Source organism: Piliocolobus tephrosceles, chromosome 9 (assembly GCF_002776525.5).
Source record: "Piliocolobus tephrosceles isolate RC106 chromosome 9, ASM277652v3, whole genome shotgun sequence".
Lineage (NCBI taxonomy): Eukaryota > Metazoa > Chordata > Mammalia > Primates > Cercopithecidae > Piliocolobus > Piliocolobus tephrosceles.
In genome coordinates, this window is record NC_045442.1 from 118080517 (window position 1) to 118092299 (window position 11783).

An 11783-nucleotide genomic window follows, 5' to 3' on the forward strand; every position below is an offset into this window, starting at 1 on the left:
CCGGGAGGCGGAGCTTGCAGTGAGCTGAGATCCGGCCAAGACTCCGTCTCAAAAAAAAAAAAAAAAGAAAATGGAAAATAGTATAGAAAAAAGTTGTCGATAGTCCCTCTACCCAAAACAGCTCCTGCTAGCATTTTTATGTATTCTTCCAGGACTTTTTTCACATTTGGCTGGTGGTTTACTATTGTTTTAAAGTAGTGGTTAGTGTAAGTTTTCACTATATAAGTGGTTAGTATAAGTATATGTATTTGGAGTGCCTGCTTTCATTCTTTTGACATGACTAATGTTTCCCATATTATATATCCTAGTAAACTTCTTTTTTGAGACAGAATCTAACTCTGTCGCCTAGGCTGGAGTGCATTGGCATGATCTTGGCTCACTGCAACCACCACCTACCAGGTTCAAGCAGTTCTCTTGCCTCAGCCTTCCCAGTAGCTGGGACTACAGGCATGGATCACCATGCCCGGTGGATTTTTGTATTTTTGGTAGAGACGGGGTTTCACTATGTTGGCCAGGCTGGTCTTGAACTCCTGACCTCAGGTGATCCACCCTCCTCAGCCTCCCAAAGTGCTGGGATTACAGGCGTGAGCCACCGCACCTGGCCTTGAGTCTTTTCACTAAATGGTGCTGGAACAAGTGGACATTCACATGAAAAAAATTACTCTGGATACAGATCTTATATCTTTCATAAAGATTAACTCAAAATCAGTGTTTAGTGTATTTTCACACTGCTATAAATAGCCAAGACTGGGTTATTTATTTATTTATTTATTTATGATGGAGTCTCACTGTATCACCCAGGCTGTGGAGTGCAGTGGGGCGATTTCAGCTCACTGCACCTTTTGCCTCCCGGGTTCAAGCGATTCTCCTGCCTCAGCGTCCCGAGTAGCTGGGATTACAGGCGCCCACCACCACACCCAGCTAATTTTTGTATTTTTAGTAGAGACAGGGTTTCACCATGTTGGCCGGGCTGGTCTTGAACTCCTGACCTCAGGTGATCCACCCACCTTGGCTTCCCAAAGTGCTGGGATAACAGGCATGAGCTACCATGCCCGGCTGACTGGGTAATTTATAAAGGAAAGAGGTTTAATTGACTCACAGGTTCACGTGGGGGAGGCCTCAGGAAACTTACAGTCATGGCGGATAGTGAAGGGGAAACAGGCACCTTCTTCATGAGGCAGCAGGACAGGGAAGAGCAGGGGAAGCTGCCACTTAGAAAACCATCAGATCTCGTGAGAATTCATTCACCCTGACGAGAACAGCATGAGGGAAACCGCCCCATGATTCAGTCACCTCCCACCAGGTCCCTCTCTTGACATGTGGGGATTACAATTTGAGATGAGATTTGGGTGGGGACACCGAGCCAGACCATATTGATGACTCGTAAACCTAAATAAAACACAATATAAAACTGGAAGGATAACATCAGAGAAAATTTAGGTGGCTTTGGGTTTGGTGATGACTTTATAACACCAAAAGCACTATCTGTTAAAGAAAAAATCAGTAAGTTTGGCTTCATTAATATAAAAAACTTCTGCTCTGTGAAAAACACTGTTAAGGGGATGAAAAGACAAGCCACACACTGGGAGAAAATTTTGCCAAACATACCTGTTCAAGGTCAGGTATCCAAAAATACACAAAGCACTCTTAAAACTCAATAATAAAAAACAACTCAATTTAAACATGGCCCAAAGACCTTGACAGACACCACAAAAGAAGATACATACATGGCAAGTAAGCGTAAAAGGAAACCTCAGTGTCGTACGTCAATAGGGAACTGTAGATTAAAGCAATGATTGAGATGCCTCTACATACCTATTAGAATGGCTGAAATCCAAAACACTGAGAATAGCCTGGGCAACATGGTGAAACCCCATCTCTACCAGAAAAATACAGAAAATTAGCTGGGCATGGTGGCTTGCGCCTTAGCCCCAGCTACTTGGGAAGCTGAGGTGGGAGGATCACTTGAGCCCAGGAGGTTGAGGCTGCAGTGGGCTGTAATCGCACTACTGCACTCCAGCCTGGGTGACAAAGTGAGACCCTGTCTCATAAAAAAACCAAAAGCACTGACAATACCAACTGCTGGCAAGGGTGTAGAGAAACAGGAAGGAACTCTCATCCATTGCTGTCAGGACTGAAAACTGACACAGCCACTTGGAAACTAAATATGTTATTATATGATGCAACGATTGTGCTCCTTGATATTCACTCAAAGTTGAAAACTGACATTCACACAAAAGCCTGCAGACAAATCTTCGTAGCAGCCTTATTCATAATTGCCAAAACTTGGAAGCAACCATTCATTTCTTCCGTAGGTGAGTGGATGAATGGATAAACAAACCGTAGTGTATCTGTAGTATGGAATATTATTGAGCAGTAAAAAGAAAAGAGCTATCAAGCCATGAAAAGATGTGGAGGAATTTTAAGTGCATATTACGAAGTGAAAGAAGCCAGTCTGAAAAAGCTCCATGCAGAAGATTCCAACTGTATGACATTATGGAAAAGGCAAAACTGTAGAGATGGAGAAAAGATCAGTGATGGCCAGAGGCTATCGGAGAGGAAGGGGATCAGGTGGAGCACTGAGGATTTTTAGGGCAATGAAAGTTCTCTGTGTGATACTATAATGTTGGATATGTAGAATTGACAGCAAAGGGTGAACCCTAGTGTCCTCTATGACTTTAGTTAATAGTCATGTATTAGTATTGACTTACCAAATACACTACGCTAATGCAACATGTTAATATAGGCGAAACCTGGGGCGAAGGGTAATGGCAGCTTCCTGTTACTTGCTACTTAATTTCTTTCTAAACGCAAAACTGCTCCAAAAAATAAAGTCTATTAAATAATAGGTCAGGTGCAGTGACTTGTACACTTGTAATCCCAGCGCTTTGGGAGGCTCAGGCAGGAGGAGGACTGCTTGAGCCTAAGAAGAGGAGGCTGCAGTGAGTTACGATCATGCCTCTGCACTCCAGCCTGGGCAACAGAGCAAGATTCTGTCTCTTAAAAAAGAATATTTTTTTAAAAATAAACTTTCACGCAATTCATCTCTAGCAGGAGTACCTTGATATTGAGTGAGGCCTTAAAAAGTGCTGGTGTTGGCCGGGTGTGGTGGCTCACATCTGTAATCCCAGCACTTTGGGTGGCCGGGGCGGGCGGATTATGAGGTCAGGATTTCAAGACCAGCCTGGCCAATATGGTGAAGCCCTGTCTAAAAGCTGGGCGTGGTGTTGTGCACCTGTAGTCCCACCTAGTCAGGAGGCCGAGGCAGGAGAATCACTTGAGCACTTGAGGCGGAGGTTGCAGTGAGTTGAGATCTCACCACAGCACCTCAGCCTGGATGACAGAGCGAGACTCCATCTCAAAGAAAAAAAGAAACAAGTGCTGGTATTTGGTTTTCGGATGGTCTTGGTAGGTTTACCTTCCACTGAGAACATCATCCCTCTGCATAGTTTTTTTAGTTTACTGGAAAATTACTATTGATTGAAGCTTCCAATAGTTTTCAGGTGGTTCAAACTGAAATAAGAACTTTCGGATTTCATTATGTCTTTGGTTGATTTTACAACATTGCGTTTTCATCATTCCGATTTGTTATCTCCCTGACGAGGAAGGAAGTTGCAGATCAATTGTGGACGTAAAATTTTTGAGTTGAGGAAAGGTGTTTTTTCTCAGAGTCGCCCCTCTCTCCCCCAGCTGCAGGACTTATGCACACGTTCAATGCCCACGCGGCCACTGACATCACGGGCTTCGGGATTTTGGGCCATGCGCAGAACCTGGCCAAGCAGCAGAGGAACGAGGTGTCGTTTGTAATCCACAACCTCCCGGTGCTGGCCAAGATGGCTGCGGTGAGCAAGGCCTGCGGAAACATGTTCGGCCTCATGCACGGGACCTGCCCGGAGACCTCAGGTACAGGATGCTGGGCGCTTCTGAGGACTAAATAGTGAGGCTATCCGAAGGCTCGGCGAGAAAGCAGCACTCCCACTCCGAGTGGGCCCCGACTCTGTGCAAGGTCCATGCTGCCGACCTCAGCCTCCGTAGCAGCTGGTGCCTTTCCTCCTCCCAGTGGGTCTGGTCCCCGCCATCCAGGGAGGATCCAGCAGCCTTGCCGAAGTTGAGTGTCCTGTGTTCTTTTTGATGCAAAAATATGGTGATGAGGAAAATTGTTGTTTTAAGAATGATATAGAAAAAAAGGGGCCGGGTGTGGTGGCTCTTGCCTGTAATCCTAGCACCTCAGGAGGCTGAGGCGGGCACATCACGTGAGGTCAGGAGTTCAAGACCAGTCTGGCCAACATGGTGAAACCCCATCTCCACTATAAACACACAAAAAATTAGGCACATGCCTTTAATCCCAGCTGCTTGGGAGGCTGAGCCTGGGAACCCAGGAGACAGGTTGCAGTGAGATTGTGCCACTACACTCCAACCTGGGCGACAGAGCAAGATTCTGCCTCAAAAAAAAGAAAAAGAAAAGAGAATGATATAGAATAAAAAAGAATACAATAAGATATTATGTCTTTAAAGTGCCTTTTTTTTTTTTTTTTTAAGATACACAGTAATTTATTAGAGGAAATATAAATGGAGGATAAATGGGAGATGGAGCAAGCGTAGGTTGAGAGAGCTGTCAGACAGCCGTGTAGGTCTGACACCATACGCCCCAGTACTTTTTGACTCCTAAGGAGTTTTTTATATCCCTTGTCATTTTTCTAAACTTAAGCTCCTTTTGTTTCCTCATTAATTTGGTGACTACGTCTGTCCGGAACTTGTGGGACGTCCTCTTCTTCATCATGGCAGATACTCCAGCATGGCCTACTGAGGCCACCACCCACAGGCCTACAGGCTCGCCATCCTTCATTCCCGCTCCCACGGCCCTAGCTGGAGCCAGACGGTGCATCCTCCTGAAGTGCCATTTTTCTTTTGCCCCCTTTGTTCCTTTTACCTTCACTGTTTCAGCTTTTAAGTCTCCCTATTTTTTCTCCCACCTTTTTTTCAGTTTCAGTTTCTTTTTCTATTTCCTTTCCTCTAGAACTCAGTTTTCTACCCTTCTAAAGAGTGGAATTACCTTGGGATTTTAAATATACATATGCCTGCCAGGCCTTGTGGCTCACGCCTGTAATTCCAGCACTTTGGGAGGCCAAGGTCAGGAGTTGGAGACCAGCCTGGCCAACATGGTGAAACCCCGTCTCTATTAAAAATACAAAAATTAGCGGGCGATGTTGGTGTGCGCCCTGTAAATCCCAGCTACTCCAGAGGCTGAGGCAGGACAATCGCTTGAACCTGGGAGGCACAGGTTGCAGTGAGCCGAGATTGCCCCACTGCAGTGCAGCCAGAGTGAGACTCTGTCTCAAAAAAAAGAAAAATACACATGCCTAGCCCCAGCCTCCCAAAAACAGTGGGATGCATCTTGGGCAGGCCTGGGCCTCAGTATCTGGGAAGGCTCCCTGGGAGATTCCGTAGTAGGCCAGGGGCAAGGGACCACAGTGCTGGGACCACAAAGCCCTGGTGACGCTGACCTGTACAGTGGCGAGGGGCCTTCAGGACTCTGGCAGGCCTCTCAGTGCCTTTACAGAGGACCCTTTAGCCTCCCGTTTAAAAAAACAAACCATTTTCTAGAAGTAAGCTCCAAAAGGGCAGGGTTTTTTCCCCTGCTGGTTCAGGGTCTGGCCAGCATAGTGTCTGCCACATAATTGGGCACTGAATGGAAATTGAATTGATGAATGTTACCAGCCATTTCAATTTGTTTCCTTTCTTCAGAAATAACAAGTTTTTACTTTTTTTTTTTTTTTTTTATGATGGAGTTTCGCTTTTGTCGCCCAGGAGGCTGGAGTGCAATGGCACGATCTCAACTCACTACAACCTCCGCCTCCCTGGTTCAAGTGATTCTCTTGCCTCAGCCTCTAGAGGAGCTGGGATTACAGGAGTACGCCGTCATGCCCAGCTAATTTAGAGACAGAGTTTTACCATGTTGGCCAGGCTGCTCTCGAACTAACTCCTAACCTCAGGTGATCCACCCACCTCGGCCTCCCAAAGTGCTGGGATTACACATGTGAGCCACCGTGCCCAGCCACAAGATTTTTACATTTTGTAGAAGTAGACTACAGTTTTTCCTCATCCTCTTATTTCTACTTAGAAAAATAAAAACTTTTCTGGCCTCGCTACTGGAAAGAGCAACAAAGGTTTATTTTAATGTATTTTATACGTTTGTCTTTTGGATATAATGACAGAGTCAGGACTGGAACCTAGATACTTTGGGTCATATACTGTATCATGAGTCTTAAATTTTCTAAAAATACAAAAAAGCATTCTCAGTAAAATGAGAGAGTCGATGTAGAGAATCAGAAGTTCCCTTTTGTTTGTCAATATTTGTTTCAGTATAGCATGGAAAGAGTAGCTACCACATGACTTATTGAAGCCCCGAACACCTTACCCCTACACAGTGTTATGTGGTTCACAAATAGGTCATTTTCACAGTTGAAGGTTGGGGTGTATTATGTGTGTGTGTTAGGAGTTTACTAGCAATTGCTTAATTACAGCATAGAATAGACCTCTTAGGCTGGGTGTGGTGGTTCATTCCTATAATCTCAGCACTTTGAGAGGCCAAGGCAGGGGATTGCTTGAGTCCCGGAGTTTTATTTTATTTATTTTTTTTGAGACGGAGTCTTGCTCTGTCGCCCAGGCTGGAGTGTAGTGGGCAGATCTCAGCTCACTGCAAGCTCCGCCTCCCGAGTTCACGCCATTCTCCTGCCTCAGCCTCCCGAGTAGCTGGGACTACATACAGGCGCCCGCCACCTCGCCCGGCTAGTTTTTTTGTATTTTTTTTAGTAGAGACGGAGTTTCACCGTGTTAGCCAGGATGGTCTCGATCTCCTGACCTCGTGATCCGCCCGTCTCGGCCTCCGAAAGTGCTGGGATTACAGGCTTGAGCCACCGCGCCCAGCAAGTCCAGGAGTTTTAGACCAGTCTGGGCAACACAGTGAAACCTCATCTCTACAAAAAATTAGCCGGTGTGGTGGTACACACCTGTATCTCAGCTGCTGGGAAAGCTGAAGTGGGAGGGTCATGTGAGCCAGGACATTGAGGCTGCAGTGAGCTGTGATTGTACCACTGCACTCCAGCTTGGACCACAGAGTGAGACCCTGTCTCAAAAAAAAAAAAAAAAAGCTTCTACTTGCATATAGGCGGCAGCAAGTTGCTGATGGAAGTTGGGTCTCTGCAAAAGCAGTAGAGGCAGAGAAGCTGCTATCATGTCAACACTAACAGTCATTCTTGTTTTCTTTTGCCAGGCGGCCTTCTGATCTGTTTACCACGTGAGCAAGCAGCTCGGTTCTGTGCAGAGATAAAGTCCCCCAAATATGGTGAAGGCCACCAAGCATGGATTATTGGGATTGTAGAGAAGGGCAACCGCACAGCCAGAATCATAGACAAACCCCGGATCATCGAGGTCGCACCACAAGTGGCCACTCAAAATGTGAATCCCACACCTGGGGCCACCTCTTAATCTAGACATAAATAGCTGTTTGGTTTTGATTTTAAATAGATCTATTTCCCTTATCACTTCAATTAAAGACTATAAACAACAAAAATCTCATTGTGTCTACACATCGGGGTGACCTTAGGTCTGTTTGTAAGTGGATACAATTAATAAAATAAAATCCATTGCCTTTTTTTCCTGTTACATTAACTGAAGATGCACCTAATCTTGAGGCAGCTTCTGAGTTGAGAATTATATTGTTATCCAATATTGTTGATTCATTTTGAATCTTTAGACACTTATCTCTTGCCGCATAGGCTCTTTTTAAAGGTGCTTTCACATAGCACAGACATTACCAGTAGTCACGTCAAATAGCAGTTGGTGTCTTCATTTTATGTATATTTATCATATAAGTCTGATTTTTTTTTTTAAGCGTCTTGAATGGTTTTCTGGAGAGACAGCATTGGTAAGTTGCACATGACGGTGTCCCAGTCATAAGAGGGGTGCATGTTTCCTTTGAGTGTTTGATTTGAAAAGCCTAGTCTTGTCTCTCAAGAGCATCTTGGACCCAGAACATTCTCCAGTAGTGCATTCAGTTCAACACGGCAAGTGCTTCTTCACTGCATGGAAAACCCTTTGAAGACAAAAAAGAAATCTTATTTCTTTTTTTGTAGCCTTCCTGATATTTACAGTAATATCATTAACTGTTTTATCGATAGCAAAAAAGGATACTTTTTGCAATGTAATTAGATGTTCTATAGTGCTACAAGGAATTGCCTTCCGAATGGAGGTTCATGTATAATACTCATTTACAATTCAATATATAATTACGCAAATAATTTTTAAATATAATCAATAAAGACTGTTCTGTGGATGGTAGTGTTTAATACATTTTATATTTTGTATAGTGATTTCAGGCCTTTTGTTTTCTTAAAATCAGCAGCTGTTTAGCCTAATTCTTAGCATTATTTTGTCCTTTGCGCCAGTACTTTTTTGTGCACGCTTTTTGTGATCTGTGTTAAAAACCTGCATTGCCAACATTGCAGCTCGAACTTAAACTTGTTATTCAAATAAATATTTAATTTTTTAAATTGCTCTTGTATAATCAGATGCCCCTTTTAGTATTATTTTAGAAGCATTGGGAGGGTTTTGCCTAAAGTACAATTTATCGGGAAAAACTAGATTTTAGTTTTATAAAACTTTTAAGTCTTTCATGGGACCTATATTTTCTTGAATTAAATTTTGTAGTTCTAGAATAAATAGGCAATCTAAAAAGGTGTTATCTGTGTTTCGTAAAGTGGAGGCTTCCTTATATTTTAACCTACTGAGCAATGAGGAGGGATTCCTGTCATTAAGCACAAGGGCACTGGATTCTCAAGTGCCCACCTTCACGAGAGAAAAAGCAGCACATCCTGCATGTTTCTGGTGCTTCCTGCTCACAGGCATCAAAGCCGCACATGTAAACTGACTTCTTGCCAAAGGAAATGACCCCTGGGAAGATCAAGCTCCTGGAAGAGGCTTTAACTCGGACGCGACCTCCTCCGGGAACCAGCGGGCAGGCAGCCTTTATGCACGTGTAACTGGACCTCCAGCCATAAGCACGGTGTGCAGGTTGGAAGAGCCTGCTACGGAACTGAAATTGATTGGACATTTTACAGGAACTGATATACGGATGTTGGTCCTCAAAAGCTACAAACCAGTGGTCTGCAAAATAAAATGTGTTGGAAACCTCTGAGTAAGATCAACCTACTGTTGAGCTTTTTCTTTTTTTTTTTTTTTTAATAGCGACTAAATCTGAACTTCAGTGTAGCCTGTGCCCTGTGCCCTGAGAGCTGGTGTTTTCCTCAGTGGCAGGCCTGTTGAGGAGGGAGATAAGTGGAGTATGTACTTACGGAAATAATCTTTGAAGATTGCTATGTATAAAGAGAAAATGTTGGGTACTTAGAGATCCATGTAAGTCTTATGATCCCAAGAGGAAGAATTTGTCTTTAAAGCAGTGTTGGCTGGGCATGGTGGCTCGCACGTGTAATCTCAGCACTTTGGAAGGCCAAGGTGGGCACATGAGCAGAGGTCCAGAGAAGACCAGCCTGGCCAACATGGTGAAACCCCGTCTCTACTAAAAATACAAAATTTAGCTGGGTTTGGTGGCACGCACCTGTATTCCCAGCTACTGGGGAGGCTGAGGCACAAGAATCGCTTGAACCTGGGAGACAGAGGTTGCAGTGAAGCAACCTGCAATCACCACTGCACTCCAGCTTGGGCGACAAAGGCTCAGTCTCAAAAACAAGCTCTTTGAGACTCAGTCTCAACAAACAAACAAAAACCAGTATTGCATAGTGGCCCAGATACACCTGGGGTGTTAGAAGGCGACATTCTTGCCCCTGGTTTTTCAGACTCACAGAATCAGAATTTCCAGGGTGTGGGACTTTAGGAATGTCTTACATAAGGACCCTATCTGGCTATGGCCAAAAAAGTTTGAGAACCACCGATGTCAAAAGGAATGTTGCAGAGGAAGGCAGGGAAAGTAAGAGGACCTGGTTTTGCAACTTCTGTGTTTTTTTTTTTGAGGCGGAGTCTCACTCTGTCAGCCAGGCTAGAGTGCAGTGGCATGATCTCAGCTCACTGCAACCTCTGCTTCCCAAGTTCCAGTGATTCTCCGGCCTCAGCCTCCCGAGTAGCTGGATTACAGACACACGCCACCAAACCTGGCTAATTTTTGTATTTTTAGTAGAGACAGAGTTTTGGCATGTTGGTCTCAAACTGAGTTCAAACGATCCGCCCGCCTCAGCCTCCCAAAGTGCTGGGGTTCCAGGTGTGAGACACCATGCCCAGCCTTTTGCAACATATTTTGCAGGAATTTTTTCCTCAACCATTCTCTTAACCATTGTGGCCAAATCTTGACCATTCTGTTTACTTCCCACATCTGAGCTATGGCGCAGCAAAGAAGCAGAAAGACCTGTATTTTGAAAGCTCCATGAAGACCGAAATGATTGTCATTGAATATTGGAGTTGTTGGCAAAATCTATGTAGAACATTTTAAAAGTCAGTGGACAGGCCAGACACGGTGGCTTGTGTCTATAATCCTAGCACTTTGGGGAGCTGAGACAGGAGGCTCACTTGAGCACAGGAGTTCGAGACCAGCCTAAGCAATATAGTGAGACCTCGTCTCTACAAAAAAATAAAATTTAAAAAATCGGTGGACAGTAAGCAATCGATTTGACTTTCTGGTATTTCTGGTAGTCCTTTTTTAAATTTTATTTAATTTTATTTTATTTTATTTTATTTTATTTGAGATAGAGTCTCACTCTGTCACCCAAGCTAGAGTGCAGTGGCGCAAACTCGGCTCACTACAAGCTCCACCTCCCGGGTTTACGCCATTCTCCTGCCTCAGCCTCCTGAGTAGCTGAGACTACAGGCGCCCGCCACCTCGCCCAGCTAATTTTTTATATTTTTTAGTAGAGACGAGGTTTCACCGTGTTAGCCAGGATGGTCTCGATCTCCTGACCTCGGGATCTGCCTGCCTCGGCCTCCCAAAGTGCTGGGATTACAGGAGCACTTTAAAACTTCACACTGGGCCGGGCGCGGTGCCTCAAGCCTGTAATCCCAGCACTTTGGGAGGCCGAGACGGGCGGATCACGAGGTCAGGAGATCGAGACCATCCTGGCTAACAAGGTGAAACCCCGTCTCTACTAAAAAATACAAAAAATTAGCCGGGCGAGGTGGCGGGCGTCTGTGGTCCCAGCTACTCGGGAAGCTGAGGCAGGAGAATGGCATGAACCCGGGAGGCGGAGCTTGCAGTGAGCTGAGATCCGGCCACTGCACTCCAGCCTGGGTGACAGAGCGAGACTCCGTCTCAAAAAAAAAACAAACAAACAAACAAAGAAAAACTTCACACCGAAGTGTATTTATCTTGGTATACTGATTTGTTTTCTGTAAATCCTACAGTGTAGTTGCATCCAAAAATACAGTTTGTTAGAATGCATAGAATTAGTGAATAAAACCTGAGGCCGCTGGATCATGGTGGAGTCAGTCATTCAGGCACTAGGAATAATCTGTGAAGGAATACTGAAGCTGCTTATTTGCACAGGCTGTGTTGAGGTATTTATTGTGTTTCAGTCCAAGAAAAATTGAAATATTGTATAAGCAATATGTACTTTTGGCTCAGTCTTTAAAAATAGTAGATTATAGTCTTCCAAGTTCTGCATGCTTTATAATGAATAAATGTGTTTTAAATTGTTCTGTTTATAGATGAATGAGCCAGCCATTTTCAGTCTGAATTTAGCATTCCCTTTAAAAGAGTTATATCTGAGTTCTCAATCTTA

At 44.4% G+C, this 11783-nt stretch overlaps 1 protein-coding gene across 3 annotated transcripts in view; it reads left to right on the plus strand.

Moving 5' to 3' along the window:
* Positions 1-9202, plus strand: part of SEPHS1 (selenophosphate synthetase 1) — a 31116-nt gene extending 21914 nt beyond the window's left edge. For 2 of the 3 annotated variants that reach the window (XM_023223202.3, XM_023223203.2), the window contains 2 exons: positions 3691-3903; positions 7274-7655. In XM_023223202.3, coding sequence (XP_023078970.1) covers positions 3691-3903; positions 7274-7488 — 428 coding nt within the window. In that variant the 3' untranslated portion in view covers positions 7489-7655. Of the gene's footprint in view, positions 1-3690; positions 3904-7273 lie in introns of all 3 variants that reach the window. The other variant, XM_023223201.2, reaches the window with a different exon arrangement.
* Positions 9203-11783: the final 2581 nt, after the last annotated feature.